The 21,462-nt window shown below is 49.2% G+C and overlaps 6 protein-coding genes across 6 annotated transcripts; 4 read left to right on the top strand and 2 right to left on the bottom strand.

Moving 5' to 3' along the window:
* On the top strand, positions 1 to 914 carry LACBIDRAFT_307008 (uncharacterized protein; the record flags this gene model as incomplete). The annotated part of the gene is made up of 2 exons (XM_001885741.1): positions 1 to 809; positions 863 to 914. 2 exons carry the CDS (start codon positions 1 to 3, stop codon positions 912 to 914), a joined length of 861 nt encoding a protein of 286 aa, XP_001885776.1.
* A 1,553-nt stretch (positions 915 to 2,467) lies between these two features.
* On the top strand, positions 2,468 to 2,656 carry LACBIDRAFT_169979 (uncharacterized protein; the record flags this gene model as incomplete). Its single annotated transcript, XM_001885740.1, has 1 exon — positions 2,468 to 2,656. A coding segment is annotated over one exon (189 nt), but the record flags the coding sequence as incomplete, so codon positions are not given.
* A 3,609-nt stretch (positions 2,657 to 6,265) lies between these two features.
* Positions 6,266 to 6,733, top strand: LACBIDRAFT_307006 (uncharacterized protein; the record flags this gene model as incomplete). The annotated part of the gene is made up of 1 exon (XM_001885739.1): positions 6,266 to 6,733. One exon carries the CDS (start codon positions 6,266 to 6,268, stop codon positions 6,731 to 6,733), a length of 468 nt encoding a protein of 155 aa, XP_001885774.1.
* A 980-nt stretch (positions 6,734 to 7,713) lies between these two features.
* Positions 7,714 to 9,462, top strand: LACBIDRAFT_331329 (uncharacterized protein; the record flags this gene model as incomplete). The annotated part of the gene is made up of 6 exons (XM_001885738.1): positions 7,714 to 7,766; positions 7,862 to 7,880; positions 7,925 to 8,089; positions 8,208 to 8,483; positions 8,617 to 8,686; positions 9,185 to 9,462. 6 exons carry the CDS (start codon positions 7,714 to 7,716, stop codon positions 9,460 to 9,462), a joined length of 861 nt encoding a protein of 286 aa, XP_001885773.1.
* Positions 9,463 to 18,193: 8,731 nt separating this feature from the next.
* On the bottom strand, positions 18,194 to 18,706 carry LbH10 (type 1 hydrophobin; the record flags this gene model as incomplete). Its single annotated transcript, XM_001885668.1, has 4 exons — positions 18,194 to 18,240; positions 18,298 to 18,335; positions 18,390 to 18,531; positions 18,601 to 18,706. 4 exons carry the CDS (start codon positions 18,704 to 18,706, stop codon positions 18,194 to 18,196), a joined length of 333 nt encoding a protein of 110 aa, XP_001885703.1.
* A 947-nt stretch (positions 18,707 to 19,653) lies between these two features.
* LACBIDRAFT_307001 (uncharacterized protein) lies at positions 19,654 to 20,241 on the bottom strand (the record flags this gene model as incomplete). Its single annotated transcript, XM_001885667.1, has 1 exon — positions 19,654 to 20,241. One exon carries the CDS (start codon positions 20,239 to 20,241, stop codon positions 19,654 to 19,656), a length of 588 nt encoding a protein of 195 aa, XP_001885702.1.
* Positions 20,242 to 21,462: the final 1,221 nt, after the last annotated feature.

The raw sequence follows: 21,462 nt of genomic DNA, 5'->3' as shown, positions 1-21,462 counted from the left end.
ATGGCTATGGACGAAGGCGCGACATGGTTAGCTTCCAAGGACAATGCAGAGGCCTTCCTGCGGGAATTGGGAGAAACTGAGGCCTCTTTCAAGAAGAGGTCATACAACGTCGTGGCCTACTATGTGCCGCTAACCCTCGACCCCGGCAGTGAGAAGGATAGAAGGGAGATAGAGGAATCGAACAACATACTGGAAGGCGGTCTGACGAAGATGAGGTGGATCAAGCCCCCGGCACGACGAAGGACGGACCAACGCTTCGCTCATGTCATCGCCACCTTTTCGGACGCGGACGCAGCCAATCGGGCAATAGTAAATGGACTGACGATCTGCAACAAGAGGGTATCAGTAGCAAAGAGCAAGAAAGAACCGGTACGGTGCCTCAAGTGTCAAGGCTGGGACCACATCACGTCAGAGTGTACCATCACGAATAAGGAGGTAAATGTATGCGGCACATGCGGGGGAAGGGATCACTGGACCAGTAAGTGCCCACAGCCAGGTGCTACTTTCTGCTCTTCTTGCAGGACGGGCGATCACACCAGCTGGGACCGCGGCTGCCCTACCTTCCTCAGAAAGATCGAAGACCTCAACGCCAGGGATCCAGCAAACGACTTACCGTTCTTCCCAGCGAAGGAATCATGGACGTGGTCACCGTCTTATCCAACGCAAGGACGTCGAGTCCCCCCGGCAGAGGTTCAGGTCAATCCGGCCCAGCCAGGTTCACAGAAGAACAGGTACAGGCAGACGCAGATCAATTTCGAGTATGCGGCTCCAGGTGGAAGACCGTACACCAAGGAGTCTCGGTCGAGTCAGCGCTCGACCCCCCCAGTAGCTAAGTCCCCCCCTCCTCATTTCCCCAATCCAGAATCTCCGATAGCCCCTCCTGTGTCGAGCAATGGTTTAACGCCCCCAGATAGTGCCCAACCTCTAACCATGCCCAATGTCTGAACAACCGCAACCATCACCAACAAGACTAAGGATACTTCAAATTAACCTCAACAAGTCATCAAGAGCGCACCTAGAATTGTACAACAGAGTATCGAAGAAGGAGTGGGATATAGTGCTGGTGCAGGAGCCGCACGTGACGGTGATGGGCAACATCAGGACGCCAAACGGTTTCGTCGCAGTGGCCCCAGTAGACCGATACAAGGACAAGGCACCAATGACAAGAGCGGTAACTTGGGTCAGCTCGGATCTCGCAACTAGCTCATGGAAAATACTCAACATGCCGGGAACCAACGACACTGTCACAATCCAGATGGCTGGCGCCTATGGACGACTAACTATCATCAACACCTATAACGACTGCAATCACTCAAGAACTTTATGTGTGGTCCGCGAGTTCTTACGCACAAACCGCGTGGAAGTTCTGTCAAGGGAGGACGACCATCTAATATGGGCTGGCGACTTCAACAGACATCATCCGATGTGGGACGACGACACGGACGACAGACTCTTCACGCCAAGAGCCATGCAAGACGCAGGAAAACTGATAGAAATGCTTGCAGACCTCAACCTGAAGATGGCCCTACCGAAGGGGCAACCGACACTGGAGCACCTAGTCACCAAGAAATACTCGCGCCCCGACAACTTTTGGTGTACGGAAGAGATATACGACCTACTAATCCGATGCGAGGTTGACCCTTCAATCAGGCCACCAGCGACCGACCACTTCCCAATAGCAACCTATATCGACCTACCACAAGAGCGCATCACATTCAAAACATCTTACAACTTCAGAGCTACGGACTGGGAGGACTTCCAAGAAAACCTGGCCATTCGACTACTCGACATTCCACTTCCACAGCCACTTACAACAAGGCGACAGTTTCAAGAAGCCGCGACAGATCTTACAGAAGCCATCCAAGACGTCATCCGAACCAGGGTCCCAGAGAACAAGCCATGCCTGTTCTTGAAGAGATGGTGGAACAGCGACCTTAGCCGGAAGAAGACAATGATGAAAAAGCTAAGTCGGCTCGCGTATAGATTCTGGGCACTCCCAGATCACATCTCGCACACAGAGTTACGGAAATCCAGGAACGAGTACGGGGAGGCCATCATGGAGGCCAAGCGCCGGCACTGGGAGGATTTCTTGGAAAATGCGGCTGAACAAGATCTGTGGACGGCAAATCGATACCTCAAGGAGCCCATTGGAGACGGAGGCAAGACACGCATTCCAACACTCAAGGTACCTGTCGAAGGGGGGGGCGGCCTCCTGCAGGAAATCAACACCAACGAAGGCAAGGCGAAGGTATTGGCGCAGATCTTCTTTCCCAAGAAACCAGAGCTCTCCAGGGTCCCAGAGAACCACGAGTACCCAGAACCGCTTCCTCCACCGCCAATCATCACCTCAGAGCAAATCACACGACAAATCAGGAGGTTGTCGCCCTTCAAGGCGTGCGGCCCAGACGAGATCCCTAATGTGGTCTTGCAGAAGTGTTTGGAGCAGCTGATCGACTATCTAACTCATCTTTTTAGAGGCGTCTTCGCTTTGAACACCTACTGCCCAGGGTGGCAGGTGTTTACCACGGCGGTACTCCGGAAACCAGGTAAACCGTGCTACGAGATACCAAAAGCCTACCGTCCAATAGCCCTTCTCTGCACGATACCCAAAGTACTAACAGCAATTGTCGCGGAGAACATCTCACACATGGTGGAAAAGGACGCCCTGCTGCCAGACACACACTTCGAAGGACGACCAGGCCGAACCACGACGGACGCCATTCACTACCTGGTAGGAAAGATCAAGTCAGCTTGGGGCAAAAAGAGGGTCGCATCGGTCCTTTTCCTGGACGTAGAGGGGGCCTTCCCAAACGCGGTCACCGACAGGCTCATACACAATCTCAAGAAGCGAAGAATACCAACCGTTTATGTCAAGTTCATCGAGCGGCTGCTGAAAGGACGTAAGACCAAGCTAAAGTTTGACGACTTTATTTCAGAGTTCATCGAAATCACAAACAGTATCGGACAAGGCGACCCGATCTCAATGCTACTCTACGTCATCTACAACACGGACCTGCTGGAGGCCTTACGACGGCTGAATGAAGACGCCATCGGTTACGTGGACGACGCCCTGGTGGTAGCTACGGCAAAGACATTCAAGGAAACGACACGAGCACTAAAGAGCTTTATGGAGAGAAGGGAAGGAGGCTTCGACTGGGCCAAGGACCACAACTCAAACTTCGAAATCAGCAAAGTGGCCGTGATGCACTGCCAGCCGCAAGCAAGGAAACCTGAAGATCGCCCAAATCCGGTACTCCGGCTGCAAGGGAGGGTTGTAGAAGAAGTTGGGAGCTACAAGTATTTGGGGGTGCACATCGATGCTCAGTTACGATGGAGAGTACAGGAGAATGGGGCTTTGGCAAAGGCTACGTCATATATCATGATGTTCCGTTGACTAACCTGCACTAACCTAGGTATCCGACCAAAGCTCATGCGACTACTGTATATCTCGGTGGCAGTTCCCAAGATGACTTACGCGCTGGATGTCTGGTTTGTGCCTCCGCACAAGAAGGAAGGCAAACGGAACAACAGCGGGTCAGTAAGGGCGCAAAAGGCAATGGGGAAGATACAGAGGATAGCAACGAGGGCAATCACAGGGGGCCTATGGACCTCACCGAACGACCTGCTGGATGCACATGCCGGGGTTCTTCCGGTGAACCTCATGCTCGAGCGCATATGTCACGCGGCTGTAGTCCGAACCGCGACCTTACCCGACAGCCACCCCCTTAGGGCCATGATACGAGGATATAGCAAGACCCCAGCAAAAACTCACCTTGCCCCTTTGCAGAAGTTGATAGAATGTTTCAAGATCAAGCCACGGCGCTTTGAAACAATCAGACCAGACCCACGGCCACCAACGTACAAGAGGGCCTTCACAGCAATGGTCGCAAGCTCTAAGGAAGAGTCGATAAAAGACGAGGCGAAGGACGACTCTGACATCAAGATTTACACCGATGGTTCAGGGTTCGAAGGAGGGGTAGGGGCAGCGGCGGTCCTCTACAGGAAAGGGGTTGAGGAGCCTGAAAGGATCTTACGTTTTCATTTAGGTTCACTGACGAAGCATACCACCTTCGAAGGAGAGGCGGTAGGCTCTATTCTTGCAGCATGGATGCTACAAGATCAACCAGAGGTAGGGAAGGCGACGATCACCAGTTACACAGACAGTCAGGCCTTCATAAAGGCGACAAACACGAGGAAACCGGGCCCAGGCCAATACCTAGTAATGGGTTACCTGGGCCTTACAGAGATTATGGGAGACGGAACTGACGTTCCAGGTCCCAACGATACTGACAAGTTTGCGCTCAAGTGGGTGGCGGCTCACACAGGGGTGAAGGGGAACGAAAGGGTGGATGAAGAAGCGAAGAAAGCGGCACAGGGCGACTCAAGCCCACGGGAGGAGCTGCCCCCAATACTTCGCAAGCGCTTGCCATATAGCGCATCAGCGGTGAAGCAGGAGTTTGGAGTGCAGCTGAAGGTCAGGTGGAAGAATGCATGGAAAGAGTCACCACGATACACCAGGTTCCAACATGTCGACAAGGACTTCCCCTTCAACAAGTTCCGGAAAATCAGCGAAAGGCTCTCCAGGCCCCAGGCGAGTTTACTAACACAAATACGAACCGGCCACATACCCCTCAATAGCTACCTCTATCGCATCAATAAATCGACCAACGGGCATTGCGCGTCATGCTGGAGTAGGGAGCGGCTGGAGATCACGGAGACGGTGGTGCATTTCCTGTTTGAGTGTCAGACGTACACGGCAGAGTGATATGATATGGATAGGGCGCTGGGTCGTCACTCGAGGGATCTCCGAGGAATCCTGGCAAGTTTGGACAGGGTCAAGGAACTGCTCAAATTCGTGGGGAGGACGGCCAGGCTCAAGACAACGCTTGGAGACACAATAGGTGATGTATCCCACTTAGAAACTGAGGAAGATTGATGGATAACGCACGCTTTCAGGAATCTTTACTACAGCACAGGTCTCAACAGAATAGCTGGCCCCAGCCAGCGGTAGTGTTTGAAAGTTAGGTTAGTTAACCGGAAAATAACCGGAAAATAACCGGACCTAACCGCAACACTAACCTAACCGCAGTTAGGGTTAGTTGATTTTGAAAATGGAATAACCGGTTATTTTGCGGTTAACTAACCGTTAAATAACCGGTTATAACCGGTTATAACCAGCCCTATTATACACCTTCAAAACGCACTTTAGAACGTCAAAAACGCTTAAAATTTGACTAAGTTACGGTCAAATCTCTAAAATATCACTCAAATGTGTAGACTTTCAAGGATAATTGCATAAATATGTCAATTCTTCACCGATTTTAGCGTTCTTGGGCTCGTTTTAAAGCTAGAATATGCAGAAATAATATCTATCAAGATACATATGAGCATATTTGCCTTGTTATAACCGATTCTTTATTTTTCGGTCCTAACCGGTTAGTAACTGCAAATAACCGACCATAACTGGTTAGTTGCGGTCCGGTTAGGTTATTTTAGGTTTCGGGACAAAGGCTAACCGGTCTCGGTCTCGGTTAGAGCCCCTGGGCACCCAATAACCGGACCTAACCGGACTTTCGAACACTAGCCAGCGGGCTCGCCCAAAACACCCCCCCTCTCTCTTCTACCCGCTTTTCAGTCTGCGGACCCCAAGCAGACGACCTTTTCTCTCAACAGCTACAAGGATAACGCCGAAAACACATGAAGACAGATACACGGAAACACCAAGACTTTTTGTCTTTCACCTGATCATGCTCGTCCCACCGACTGTGCCTGTCGCCTGGCGATCGGGTACTTAACAAGCCGAAACACTACTAAGATGGATTGCAAAGATAAGCAAGATGACGAGACTACCCTGCTCACTTATACAGATGTGTCCCAAAACGGCGTTTTCGTGCCGGGCTGGGTGGGGGAATGTTCGCTGTGGGCGTGCCCTCAACAGTGCATGGGGCAATCTCAAGGGGGTCAGGAATACATGGCATTAGGGGCCATAGGTAGTCTACAAAAGTTGTAAAGTCTGACATAGGGCCTCGCCCTAATGGACTCTAAATTTGACTCGAAAAAAAAAAAAAAAAAAAAATTGAACACTCAGTTGCTTAAAAATTGATCGCAAAATGAGACCGGCTGCCATTACAGTCTCCCGCAGATCCGACAACGCCCATCATACCCATCCCTGCATCATGATCTGCGGGGCGACAACGGAAAGCGAGGCGCAAAATGTTCCAAATACTGGTCACTCTATGGAAAGCAAAATCTAACAGGCGGACTTATGTGTGTTTGGTGCACTCATAGCATCTGTTATGGGTTTCACTGCATCCCAAATGGTGAAGGTCGCAATGATGTATTTTCTCCCATCATCACGCGCTGGGTGAAAGCACCAAAGCGAATCATTTACGACTTTGCCTGTGCCCTTGGGCCTTACTGCATGACACGTGAACCCCTTTTTTTTGCAGATACACTTTTCGCCGTTGATGACTTCCATGCAAAAGATCACACGAAGTGTTCATCAGCAGCCTTCCTCAGCTCATACTGCAATGTGGACCCTCGCTTGAAGAAGGTCAATTCAAGTGCAGCAGAGTGTGGTAATAGCGGCATCAAGAGAATACGCAAATCGGTGAGGTATATGAGCCAAGATCGTGCTATAATTTTTACGAAGGTATTCCTTTCGATCTGGAACAGACTGCGGATCCAAGGGCTAGAGCATGCAGCAGGCAAAAATATGGGAGGAAAAGTATAATGCCAAAAAAGACGAAACGTATGGTGGATATCCACAATCTCTTCAAATGTTGATACCTACAATTAAAATAAGATTCACTTGCATATTTTTCAAGTAGATAGTGGATGTCCACCGTCTACCGCAATTTTGCGTGTGACGGTGGATATTTACCGTCCAGTTCAAATTTGCGCCTGACGGTGGGTACCCACCATACCTGGCTATTTCTGAGTGGACGGTAAATATCCACCGTCACGCGCAAAATTTCTGAGTGGGTGGTAGATATATAACGTCACGCGCAAATTTGCGCGTGACGTGTGGATATTTACCATCCAGTCCAAATTCGCACCTGACGGTAGCTACCCACCATACCTGGCTATTTTTGAGTGGACGGTAGATATACACCGTCCACTGCAAATTTCCGCGTGATGGTGGATACACACTACATCCTCCTATTTTTCAGTGGACGGTAGATATCTACTGTCCAGTCCAACTTTCACCCAGCGGTGGGTTCCCACCATACTACCTGCCTATTGCGTGTCACCGTGATGGTAGACACCCACCGTATCTCCATTTTTTTTATAACTTCAAGTGGACAGTGGAACTTTGCTCAGCGGATAGCCACCGTATAAGTTATAGTCATCACTAATAGTAGTCCTGACTGATGCCTGCCGGCTGATATCAACTTGATCATAGAACAATGTATCACTTTTTCACTATACTACGTGCAAGGTAACCCGTTGATAAAGACCAAAAATACATTACAGGATCACATGTCGGTATGAGTCGCCGTATAAAGGGTTCCTGACTCCCTCCCAGAGATGAGATGAAGCACCAGACGAAGGACAACCACGTAGAGCAGCAAAAGCGGACGTCCTAGAAAATCGAAGTAGCAGAGATTCAAGGGAGTCTTTCGCGCGAACATGACGAATTGACAGAAGAGACGTGACTCGGGTCGTGATCAGCGCGTCGTGGGATAGTCATGTTTGTTCTTGACCATCATCATGCACGTCGACCAAGACATATTCAACACGTCGCACGCGGAGCTATCCCTTGGGTAAGCCTGTCATCGGCTTAACACCCTCAAGACCTCACAATATGATGACTTAGTCAAATATAGTGCCCCGTCTTCTGCCTGAGGGCATCTGATAGGGGGTTGGATAACTCTGAAGTGCGTTTGCTATTTATGCCGCCAGTTTCTTCTTCTGACCTTAGTTCTGTGAAGTCCTGCGCCGTGCTACTACGTGGTGGTTCAGTTGGTCCCTCAAATCTGGTCGCATCATCGTGCGGTTTCACCTCACGGACATGAGGTTCCTGTATCTACGGAACCCCAGAGCAGCCGCCATGTTTCACTCGCAATACCGAGCTCCAATCACTTGGGTTTCTCTATTCCTTCCAGCCCTATATATCCGATCTCAACTCGTGTTCGCCAATTCATGCTGTGGCATTGCTGCAGCGTTGGATAATTACCTAGGGAAGGCTTTGGCGATTCGGCTAGGACGACGTGCCACAGATTCGTGACGGCCAATCATCCTTGTACACCGCCCCCGTTGTGCAAGAAGAGGACCCACCACTGTCCTCTGTCAACACTCATCACTACCATCCACTTGCGAGGCTACGGTCGTCGACCACCCATCGGCGCTACCCAGGCTCATCGACCTTCTTCCAGCGCCCGTCACCACAGCTTTTGAACAAGGGGCCCAACGCCCATCATCTTCGACCGAACGGCAAGACGACTCACATGTTCCTCGATGAAGTGACTTACCCCCCTTCCGTCAGTCCGATGACTTTACAGGCTCTACACCAATAGACGTGGACGACCTCGCATTTTGGAAAAGGAAAGACGCACAATGGCCAACGTGCAGCGTGTTTGACATACTTCTTCACCTTCCACCGTCATTGTCCAGCACGTGGCAAATCAAGCTGTCCTTCGACCTAACTTTGGCTCGACTTTATGCGCCTTCACGCTCCGCGCAGGTGAGTGTCCTTTCCTCTCTTTAACCTCCTTCTACTGTCTCCATTTTGGCGCCTACCATGCCACTCCTTTCGCGGTCGTCTCCCACAAATCTTGGCGCCTCGTTCACTATTTCTTCGCTTTAATCTGCCTCAACTTGTCCTTCTCGTTCTCGTCTTTCGCGCCCTCCTGACTTCGACAAGCTGAACTCAACCACTTTCCCCAGCAGTTCACCCTTTCCCTCACTTTTACTCTCGAAGTCTTCGCCAGGACGGGCGAACCACTCCCTCGGGATCCTCTCTCATTGTCGTTCGGAGAGTCATACATGCCTTGAAATCGACCCAAATCATCCGCGATTTTGAAAGACGTCCGGCTCACTGAGCCCAGTTCCTTTTACGCGGAACATCCAAACGTCTCTGGGAGAGAGGCTGGAGGTTGGCTCGTTGGAAGGCACATGGAGTTTCCAGTGAGTATGTACCTCCTTCTCATGCTAGTCTTGTTGTTAATGAATCGACCGACAGCTAACTCTTGTATCATGTCTCAAGAGGATCTAACCCATTCTCTCCGAGCCCCAGTCCGGGTCGTCTTCTGCCGTTTACGCGCATACATTTCGGAGTATCGATTCCCTTTCGCAGCTTTGTCATGGATACACGCTGGAGCAGCTCCCCTCAAACTTCCTATACGCGAACTGCTCCACCTCACCCACTACCTGCACCTCAACACACCTCAAAACCTCGCTCATCACCCTCAACGTCCCAACCCTCTACGTCCACTCCTTGTCATTGTCGCCTTCTGCTAATTGTAGGCCCTCTGTCGATGCAGCAACTGCAAGGACCCAGAGTACGAGTTGCTCTTGTCTTCCGGATGAAGAAGCGTCAGCGACAATAGAAACCCATCACCGTCATTTTCCATATTGCCATCCACGCCTCGCCTTTGTCTTGTCGGATGAAACGTGCAGCGTCGTTCTCCATGCATACACACGCAGACATTCTACTAGGATTGCCGCCTAGGGACTCCCTCGCTTCGGAGTTCTCTCCCCCGTTTAGATTCAGCCTTTGTGGACATTCCACCATTCATTGAATGCCAATAACGCGACATACCCGGACGCAGACTCTGACTCTGAAGCACCCCTCTTTTCTCCCGCCCCCGACATCTCTATCCCCCGTTACCCCTTCCAGAACACCACACACTGGGCAAAGGCGAACGAACCACAACCCAACCTTCTCAACACTTCATCAATCACCAGATAAACCGTAATCCCACGACTATCCAAATTCACTCTCATAGCGTCCTTCCTTTGATCCACCAAACCTTCTGAGTGAATTCGAAAGGGGGTGGACGGGAAGAAGAAAAGGAAACGAGATGTGTCAGACATTCACGCTAGACAGGATGCTCGGTGTACTCGGTGCTCTTCTCGAGGAGAACATTGATATGGGCATACACCTCCAAACTTCCGAGTTTAGCATACCGGGGGAGGAGGCGGGTGTGGAGATGTCACGCGTCGCTGTGTACGCAGCGATAATACGAGCTGTTGATTGGTTGGATGGTCCGCCGACGTTTTGGGCTGCGGTGCGGTTAGCGAGGGAGTCGGATGTTAGTTTTAGGGATCTTTTTGGGAGGTCAAGTAGTTGCCTTGACTAGAGCGGACGCCGGTTTCTTAGCGCTGCTTGACATTGGGTTCAGTAGCCACATCGAAGGGACAGTTTACTTATGCACATATTTGTCGGAGCGATGTTTGAGAGCATTGAAATTTGACGTTGCCCTGCCACAGTGGCCAAAAACGGCAAGTCTTTTCCATGCACACGCAGCCACTGCGCCAATCGGATAAAAGGCTCACCGGACTAGTCTCGTTCCCATCCGTGAGTACGGTCCGCCGGACCGTCGGAGATTCAAAATACACGACAGAGCCTAGGGCTTGCCTGGCTCATTCAAATCAGATCTTAAATAGTAATGATAATAATGAAATCTGAAAGACGAGCAAGACCTGAGCGTCTGGGAAGCTCGATGTGCAAGGCAACCAGCTATACCAGACGCTGAGAGGGATGGTGGGTGGGTTCGAAAATTTTTACAGAAATTGAGGGCTCTTTTTGCCACGTCAGAACGATGAACTGAGGACAAGGAGAGTGCAGTCTCCTTGTCTAGGAATCGGAGACATGCACAGGTGTTTGTACTTATGAGTACAAATGCAAGATTTCGTTCTGACATGTTACCGTTATCTTATCCGATAATGAGCTTGCACTTGTTCCTCGTGCTTGCTCATCGCGGAATGAGATAACTGTAGCGTCTTATGAAATACAGGGAAAGAAGGAGTATTTAAATATAGGATACATTTAAATACAAGAAATCCGTGAGTGCGGATAACTTGTCTGTGCCTAGGGCTTGCCCGGCTCATTCAAATCAGATCTTAAATAGTAATGATAATAATGAAATCTGAAAGACGAGCAAGACCTGAGCGTCTGGGAAGCTCGATGTGCAAGGCAACCAGCTATACCAACCAGAGTGTAAGCTCACAACGAGCAGGTTGGTTCAGCACAGAGGAACTACCCAGTCAAGCGGCACTCTGGGAGAATTTCTTGTTCGAAATACAAATACATTTCAAGTTTCGATGAGTACAGCAGTAGCGATGTAGGAGGGATGTGTGGATCAAAATATAAGTACAAGGTAGATTGTAAAGATGAATATGGCAAGGTAGAAGGACGGATGAAGTATAAGTACAAGGTAGATGGTGAAGATGAAAGAGAATCACAAGGTGAGGTTCCCATCAGAGGCGACAATAAGCGCAGAAGGGATTTTGTTATGAATATGAAATTGTTCGAAGATTGCAGCCAACGAGTCAATGTGGGACTTGTTGTATGCTTTTGATGTGCTCATTGGAAGAATTTCTTCCATGCGACGCCAATAGAGCAAAAAGGTGAGAGAGGTCCAGCCACCTGTTGCAGCGACAATTTCGGGTGGTACGCCAGCAAGGAGAAGTTCAACAGCACCCCCGATGCGAAAGCTATGCCCGAGAACATGCGCAAGCATGGCAGATGACCAGATACCCATGCAGAAATTGAGAAATTCGTGTTTGAGAAGCATTTTTGATTGAGAGGAAGCAGTTGTATATGCGAAGAGGGGGGCTGACTCATCTGTGGATGAATTAACAGAGAGATGGTTCTTCAGAGCAGTGACTGGGCAAAGGATATCATTCCGTGCAGTAAGGATCACTGAGGCACCAAGTTCTTTGGTTGTCTTGGTCCAAGGAATGTGGAAGTTTGCAGAGGATGAACCGTCCTGCAATGTACGAAAGGTGATCCTGCAGAATATAAGAAGAGTAGAAAGGAGAGAAGGAAGGTAGCGCACATGACAGAGCGAAGAACATGATATTTTCCATCAAAGGCAGCAGCGGTAGTAACAGATAGCTCGCCCAGTCGTCGACAGCCAAAAAATGTACAGAGAGCAAGGGCCCAAACTGCAGCATGAAAGGGAGTGGAGAGATTGAGAACATGGTGGAGCACCAGCAGGTGTTCAATGGACACAGGTGCATGGAGAGGGCGTTTGTGCATTGTACCCTCTTTGTTCGCAGACACCCGGGCCAGCTGAACCCATTCATCATCACCAAACCAAGGGGCATGGTTGATGACATGCCATGCACGAATGCCAGAGAGCCAAGAACGTATGGTGTTCCCAGCCTGCCTACCCTTATGCTCACCAATAAAGGCACAAAGGAGAGGGTAAGAGGCAGGCATCCACTCTTCTTCGTCTATGTTCCATCTGTCACAAAATTGGGTGAAGCGGAGGGTGCCAGCAGCATATGTGGTTTTTGTGTTAGGTGCATAAGCACCATGGATTGACATTAGAGCACTGTTAACGAGATGGGAACTTGGAAGGGAGGTGGCCAGGTGATGTCGGTGATGAGCAGCGTGAGGCGTGTCCCAGGTAAATAGGCGATCAGCAGCAGCAACATGGGGGCGTAGAACACTCTGAGAGATCTGCCGCCCAGCATGAGGTTTCTGGGGTGTGATAGACCGAGATGATAGAGGTGAGAGGTGGTCAAGAGGAGTAAGCGAAGTAGATTGAGTAGGAAGAGTAGTTGGGAGGGGAGGAGGAGCAGTTAGCAAGGGCGGAGCAGTATACGATGTGGAAGGAACAGGCGTGGATGAGACTGTGGGTGGGAGTGCAGTAGAACGAGACTTGAAAGGGAAGAGAGTGTGACGATGTGTGGGGCGCGGAGGAACAGAGACTGAACCACCCACAGTCGTCTCGACGACATGTGTCGCCGGCTTAAAAGGATAATCTAAGCTAGGCATGAACAAAACAGGAAGATAGCTCATCAGGGAGCTGAAACGATGGGAAAATTTGCTTCCCAGCTGGTCCTGGTTCCCCGCGCGAGATAGGATCAGCTGGATTAGCTTGAGATTCAATATAAACAGTTTTGAAGGCAAGCAATGTCACCATGAGGATAAGGTGGGTGCGGCGAACTGCAAGGTTAAGGTAGATGTTGCCACTACGGCCCTTGTCAAGAGCACCAATAGTGCCCTGATTATTGGAATGGACAAGAAGATGAGTGTCATGAAGGCCCTTTGATTCAAGGAAAAGAGCTAGAAGCTCAATGGCGACAGTCTCAAGCCAGCAGATGTCACGACCGACAATCTTCCAAGAAGGCGATAGCTGGAAGGCAGCCCATTCACCACTGATGATGATACCAATACCCCATGACATCGAAGCATCAACATACAAGCCAAGGTCTGATAAAGGACCAAGAGGGTGAAGAGATCGGTGTACCCCTGGCAAAGTGAGCTTGACCAGCCACCAGTTCAGGTCAGTGATCAGGGAATGTGGAGGATATTTCGTCAGGAATTCGTCACCATGGAAGGTGGAGGCAAAGTTAGAGAGAGAAGGCAGATGGGAGCGACCATCGAGGTAGACAAAAGCAATGTGACAAAGACACCCATGGATCTTTTCAACATCACGCAGATGGCAAGGTCGGCCATCAAAGTCGACAAGGAACTGGAGAACACGTTGATGAAATTTATTCCTTTTTCCCTCCGGCAAGCTGACGCGCTTCCGAGGGATGTCCCAGAGGAAACCGATAAAGGTGGTGACGAAGGAAAAACGTTCATCACCCTTCTCGTCATGCCAAGGCACTCCCAATGAAGAAATGCGGCGAAGCATCTCATCGCGATCGTAGTCATAACAAAATTCGCCGTCAAGGAAAGGGCCCGAAGGTGAAGGAAACCGGAAGGCTTTCAAATCATCTTCATACTTCGGCACTGGAAAGACTCCTTCAGCCCTCCAGATATCGATGACGGCATTTGCGATCATGCCAGCATTACTGCTGGCACATGCGGCTCCGAAAGGGTGAGCATGGTTGATGAAAAAATCATCAGACATGCCTTGAACGACAAGCCAAGGTTTATGAGGTGGGAGAACAGGGCATGTGCGATGGAATTTCTTGATGTCGAGAGTGCACGCCTGCGTTCCAGGAGGCGCATGAGAAATCTGCATAAGAGTAAGGGATATAAGTAAAATGTGCAGGAAGATAATAGATTGGACAAGAACATAGACATGAGATGTGGGAGAGAGGTGCAGCGGATGCCCATAATATGTGTGAGGGCATAATACACTCAACGTGTAGAAAGGGAAGCATCATTTTTACACGTCAGAAGGGTCATCACACTCAACGTGTGGAAGAGAAGTCATCACGCTCAATGCGTGGAAGAGAAGTCATCGTGCTTGATGCACGGAAGATAATCATCGCGCTCGATGCACGGAAGATAATATCATCATGCCAATGGCACGGAACAGGAGGATGATCAAGGGATGTAGGTAAGAATACCCAAAGAGCGACTGGATGCAAGCCAGCGCTAATAAAGAAGGCGTCTCCACGCACAAAACGCAAAGGAGACGCGAAAAGGAAAGGACGGAAAGAGGGGAAAAGGAACAGAAGAAAGAGTTACTCACAATCTCAGCCACTTTCGATGTGGTGTCGAAACGCGTAGGGAAGTCGTCCTTGTGAATATAGGAGTTGACAGATGCATGAAGCTTTGAGGCCTTGGACAGGTGTTGACACACCCTCAGCTTATCGGGTACACCTGGTTCTTGTGGCTGAACAGAGATGAGGAGAGAGGAGGATTGAAAGGGGCTGCGCAGAATCCTCTCAGTGACTTCCCGAGAAAAAGGGCCTGAGAGCCTGCCCGACTTGACTTCTTTGGTGAGATAATCAGAAATGGTGTCGGGATAGGCGATGATGGAAGGATTGTTGGGCATAACAACGGCCTGGGAAAGGGAAGGCATATGGCCAATAGGGAAGCCGAAGCACAAATTGAAGGGAAGGAGGGGATAGCTTTCGAAAAGGCCGTGTTTGCGCAATAAGAAGTCGAAAGCGCCTGGGTTGTATGGATGCAAGATCTTGTCAAATAGAGCAGAGTCCTCTGTGGAGGTAGAGGACAGAGGGGGGCGAGAAATAATCGAAGGAGAGAAATCGGAGTAGGAAAGATGAAGGGAAAGGGAAGCCTGAAGGAACGCATCAGTTTGAGGGTCGGGGATGGCAGATCCATGAGAAGGCGTGGTGGTGCTTGCTCCCACAGAAGGAGCAGAGGTGGGCGCGTTCGTCCTTGTGAGAGCATGGGTGTCCGCGCTCGCCTCTGAGATTCCAACTGATGCAGATAACCTTGTTGTCGGGGCTGAGGAGGTTGTGGTCACTGTATTTGGACCATACGGCTTTCCCGTCACTTTTAAACTTGACGACGATGGTGGTGTCTGTGTGATGGGTCGCGTCGTGGCCTCGCTCAGCACAGATAAGGCAGTCGGGCGTCGAGGAGGAAGACCTGCTGCTGCCTGTTGAAAAGGGCTGGGAGGGACGTGACTGAGAGGGGCGAGAGGCGAGTCGTGGTGTGAGCTTCCCAGTGAAAGGAGCTTTTGTGGGTTCAGGACCAATCATCCCACGAATGTCAACCATCATCTCGTGCTGCTTCTCGGAAAGCTTGTAGGCCTGGTAGTAACGTGCAGCGTCGTATTCTCCGTATTTAGCCCAATGTTCCTGTCGGAACTTCAGCTCATCAGGTTTCCAGGCATCATAAAGGTCATCTTTAGTGTCCTGAGATGTGTAAAAGCAAAAATGATCGTTATACCAGTTACTGTGAGCATCGGCTGTGCCTTCCTCATCGCGTTCCTTTTGGAAGAGATACATGTTGCCAGCAGCCTCCATCCATTGGCTACAAGACAAGGAGAGCTCCTTGCCAAAACACGTAGAAAGCTTCTCGACATCAAGAATAACGGTGCCCCTTGTCTCACCAGGGTTTGGATTGGTCTTTGTCGTCGGCAAAGTAGACGCTTCAACATTCAAGATATTCAAATTCTTATTAAGGAAAAAAGGCAGTGGAACAGCAATGCAAAGCTCAGTGTCAAAGAGGCTCTGCGGAAAGGTGGCCTGCCAGGGAACTCCCACAACCCAAGGTACCATCTTTTTTCCATTCATGCAACGACGCTTTGCAATTCTAGCCTCCTCAGCAGAAAGTTTCCCGTCGTCAGCAGTTTTCCTTTTTGATTTTTGATTGTCTTTAATTTCTTCATCGGCGATCCATTTTGCGAGTTTAGCATAGATTAAGTTCGGAAAGGAAGCAGCAAAGGAAGGAATGTGGAAGCGATGCAAGTCGGCGTCATCCAAAGAAACCAAAGAAGCTTCATCAGAGCCAAGCTCGGTATGGACGGCGGGATCAGAAATGTGGTCGAAGGTCTTCCGAGACCTTGCAGCATTTTTGTCCTTGATCTCCTTGTTCATTTGGAGGATAGATACCAAGGGAAGATTTTTTAACATTTGAATGATAGCCGGGGAGGTGTGAGTACGAGGAACTCAAGAGGGAGCGGCGAGGGAATCAGGGACAGGTGTGGCAGCCGTCTGAGAGACAGGTGTAGCAGGCATTTGAGAGACAGGGGTAGCAGCAGTCTGGGAGCTTTCAGCACTAACAGCAGCTTGAGAGTTTTGAGGGAGAAATTGAGGGCTCTTTTTGCCACGTCAGAACGATGAACTGAGGACAAGGAGAGTGCAGTCTCCTTGTCTAGGAATCGGAGACATGCACAGGTGTTTGTACTTATGAGTACAAACGCAAGATTTCGTTCTGACGCGTTACTGTTATCTTATCCGATAATGAGCTTGCACTCGTTCCTCGTGCTTGCTCATCGCGGATTGTGGAGAGTGTTCTGCAGTGTGTTTTCACACTCCGACGGTCCAACGGGCCACTCACTCTGCACAATGGATGGGCACGAGACTACACCGGACACCATCTAAATGCCTCAACCCATCCTTCCTCTCCTGTCGCAGACAAGGTTCCCTCTCTTCACTCCTGGCTAGCCGACGATTGCGAAAGACACATCACTTTCCGGCTTCTAGCTAACCTCACTGTACTCAGTGTACTGAGGGTTGCGAAAATGCCTCATCAACGCCTAGAACGCGCGACGATTGGCATCGAAACAGGGTATGTCAAACTCTTTTTTCCAGCACTTCTCGAGTTTTGGATCGTGTGGGGTGTCTACACTGGTTAATTTGTCGCTTCTGCTCAGCACTTTGACCGACTCGTTTGGCTTTTGACGGTCCGTAGTACTTACGTTAGCTTGCCGAAAATCTTGCTGACCCCGATGCTTTCTTCCCAGCTCTTTGTGCTGCGTGAATAAAGGTGTATGACAGGGGCCTTCATCGCTATCATCTTTCATATCCAAAGTTTTCTCTGATCCTCAAATTCGACCTAGGTCCTTCCTTCCAAGGAAGCTGAGGTCCCCACTGCGCTCAGACCTCCCGGACCTTGAAAGTGACTCGGGAACTTAGTCTGGACTGCGTCTTGTGATCTTTGTCTGAATGTGGTGAAATTTGACAGCATTTTGTTTAACGAGGCCTGGGCAGGACATTTTAAGTTGGCTTCATCTCGAGCATTATTATCGGCTTCGGGGTAGGCGAGATCTTTTTTGGGAGATACATCACTAGTGGTGCTGGCATGCATTAGAGCTGTCCCTCCGTATCCCGTATCCTTTCTGGGAAAGGATACGTACGCTTCTTGTTCTTGCTATTCTTGTGATGTACTTGTAAATTTCTGTGCTGGATACTACCCTACCTCATGTCGTTCTTGGTCTTTTGCAATAGTAGCGTGGCTTAAACACTGGTGCGTAGGAAGATGCAGCGCTCTCAAAGGCGTTGTTGTGCCATATATTTCCACTTGTACTTCGCGTCAATGCCTTGAAAAAGGACACTGCGGTTGGCCGCTTAATTGTCCGTACGCACGAATGACCGGGATGACATTTTTATAGAACAAGGAACATCGGCGTTGACACAAGAAAACTTTGCACAGGCCATGAAAATTGAACAGTCGATACTTTTGCAAGATCAATTTGCAACAAAATATCAAGCAGTGGCACACTCCGGCAAGAAAACCTATCCCATCAATCCCACGGACAAGGCCCAAAAAAATTATGATTATTTGAACTAGTATAATAAATATACGGCGAATGGTGATGACGCCGAAAGCCGTCCTAAAACCCAATATGGGGAAGCATTATATTCAGAGGTTGACGTTGATGGGGGAGCAGCCCACGACGATGAGGCCATCTAGAAAGGAAAGGACTAGATTCAGAAGGGCAGACGAGAAAGAAAAGAAATACGTACGGAAAGTGTTGCCGTCGCAGCAAACAGGCTGCTGGGTGCTGGTTGATATAACTAGATGAGAATGTATCCAGAAAGGAGACAAGACAACTTACCAGCTGCCACCTTGGCTGATAGCGAGGGCGCTGATGGGAGTGCAACTAGTACCAACTTGACCAGTGAACTGGCTGAGGTTGATGTTCAAAAGGGAAGCTAAGACGTTGGCCTGTTTCGAGTCGGACGCAAAGGTTTGGTTGCCTATAAAAAAAGTTTTTAGAATAATCAGACCCATGCCTCGCGGTGGAGAGATAGGGGGTTCGAACTAACAGCATTGCATAGAGCCAGTGTTGCACGAATTCTCGATGTCGGGGACGGGGGAGGCAGCGACGAAGGAAACGAGAGCAGCGGCGACGAAGAGGACTTTGGAAAACATTTCTGAGCGAGCGACGGGGTTTCGGGTGGGTGATATAAAGAGTGTGTGTGTTGGTTCTATGCGGAGACAGTGACGAAGTTGGGTATTCGACTGAAGAAACAATGTGGTGTCGCTCCTGCTTTTATAGATCTTTGCAACGCTCTGGCGGACCCTTGGGCGGACCGCTGCAGACCGCTGCCTTACTTTCCCTTGATTGAAATAAATAAAACGGCGTTGATGGAAGAAAAATTGTCAGGCTAGCCCTGAGCTAGCGGTCACCTTGACAGAGGAGAAGTCCCGTCACTTGGCCCCCAAATCGGAAATCGTCCTCGGCGCCTCGCACAAGTCTCCAATTCTAATGCGATTGGAAATCTTACTCATGAGCTACGCAAGGCTAATGCTATAAAATCGCTTTTTATCGTTTGCGATGCAGTTGACAGTGTCTCTAGTATCCGAAAGGCTAACGCACCATGCAGGAACTGACGTAAAAATTGGATAAATAGTATGCGCCATGTACCGATCGATAATACTTAGCCAGATCGTAACCAGACAAAGACCACGCAGGGACTCAGGATGCGGAAAATGCAATTGCAACGGGCAGAATTCCGAGCTCGAAGCGAATAACTTGAAAAAATGTTTCCGTTGGCGAGAATTTTACGCCCGAAAGTTGCCCGAAAGACTGCAATTTGTCGTTCACCGCTCAGGGACAGCAATCAACATAGCGGGGTTCTTGACGGTCTACATCGAGACCTAGGGGTCGACAAGGCTTCTTCCGACCCTGGAAGCGGCGGCAGGACTCTGAGGCTGGCAGTGGACACGGAAGCTTGTCAAATGGAATTTGAGGAGAACTACAATCAATCATACGTTATATTTTTTAGAACGTTCGCAGTGGTGTCCGAGCTTTTCAATTTTGGAAGGGACACGAGTTTGTGTGGAATTTGCTTTGAATTGGTGATGCCATGGCAAGACTAACACGTAACACTCAAGGCCAATTCCGAGCGGCGAGAGGCCTCCTTGCCACTGCACCTTTGGTTTCGGCAATAAATTTTTGGTTTCTGAAAATCACAAAGAGTGTTTTGGGACAATGGCGGTGGGAAAAAAAAGACAGGATTATACTTACAACAGAACATTCGAATCCGATGCAGGCTGGTAGAAAATTTGAATGTTACTTGTATGTTGCTAGCCAGCCACGGAAGGTACTTGCTCAGAATTTTGTTTACTTGTTCCTTCAAGGCGGTTGCGGGAAAGAGCGGTGCGGAAGCAGAGATTTCGATGTTGAGTGAAACGGTGCGAAGCTTTGGGAACCCACGCGATAGTACAGCATCCAATCTTTCCCATTCACTTCCGGTTTTACACCGACTGTCGGTTTGAAGGACGACGTCCAGGAATATTTCTTCAATCACGTTGCGCCCCGAAATAATGCTAAATTCCTCGCAGATTCCGCACAGGGGGTCTTGAATGTCATCTTCGATGTCATGCTGAAGGCGCAATGTCCTCAGCGTTGAGAGAGATGACGCGTTCATCGATGCGGCGAACGCTGTGGATCCCTTTGTCATTTTAGCTACAATTGTGAGTGAGGTATGATATATGTAGTAGGGGTCCCCGTACGTACTTGTGTAATTTAGAGTTTCAAGCTGCTTTGTAGCCCTGATCAATTCTTGAATTGCCAACAAATCTTTCTCTCTATCCGCCTCGACGCTTAACGTTCGAGCTTTACTGAGTCTAGCACAGGAACGCCATTGGGACGTCTGGCGTTGAGAAGGTGTATGGCATATGAATCAAGGTCCAGACGGAAAGAAAATGACTGAAGCTGTGGGGCGGCTTCCGGTGCAGAAGGACCTTCTTCATAGCTCGCCGCCATAGTAGGTTTTGTGATGCAGGTCAAGGTGAGGTCGGCTAGATTCATGCAAGGAAAGAATACGGTGATTGGGAAATCACAGATGTATGATATACGCAAGCGGGACGATGGGTGGTATACACTTTTATGATAAAAACCAGACATATGCCTGGAGGGCGATGTGTATAATGCCTAGAGGTTCAAAGAGATCGCATATCTCATTGTTCTAGGATATTTCATTGCGATTTTCATATGGATACCTGGTGCTTTCAATATATATTTCATTCTCAACCCCAGGATATTTCATTGCGATTTTCATATGGACATCTGGCTCTTTCAATATATATTTCATTCTCAACCCCAGGATATTTCATTGCAATTTTCATATGGATAGCTGGCGCTTTCATTGGATATTTCATTGTTAGCCCCAGGATATTTCATTGTGCTTTTCATCTGAATGCCTGGCGCTTTCAATGGATATTTCATTCTTGTTCCTAGGATATTTCATTGCACTTTTCATAGATATACCTGGTGCTTTCATTGGATATTTCATTGCTAAACCCAGGATATCTCATTGTGCTTCTCATTTGGATGCCTGGCGCTTTCAATGGATATTTCATTCTTATTCCTAGGAGATTTCATTGCACTTTTCATATGTGTACCTGGCGCTTTCAATGAATATTTCATTTTTAGCGGCAGCTGACCTTTCAGGGTCCAGGGTGCATTTCCAAATGTAAAATAGCAATAAAATCAGGAAAAATTAGGGCTCATTGCTGATCATCATGTTGGGTAACATTGTCAGGGTCCAGGGTCCAGTTCCAAATATGGTAATATATCCAAAAATAGCCAGAAAAATAGTGGAAAAATTGAATATATATAAAAATGGTGTACAGAACATCAGGCACTGCCTTCAGGGTCCACTTCAGGTTCCATCCCAAAA

This window comes from Laccaria bicolor, genomic scaffold (assembly GCF_000143565.1).
Source record: "Laccaria bicolor S238N-H82 LACBIscaffold_33 genomic scaffold, whole genome shotgun sequence".
Lineage (NCBI taxonomy): Eukaryota > Fungi > Basidiomycota > Agaricomycetes > Agaricales > Hydnangiaceae > Laccaria > Laccaria bicolor.
This window is presented reverse-complemented; position numbering and strand designations above follow the sequence as displayed.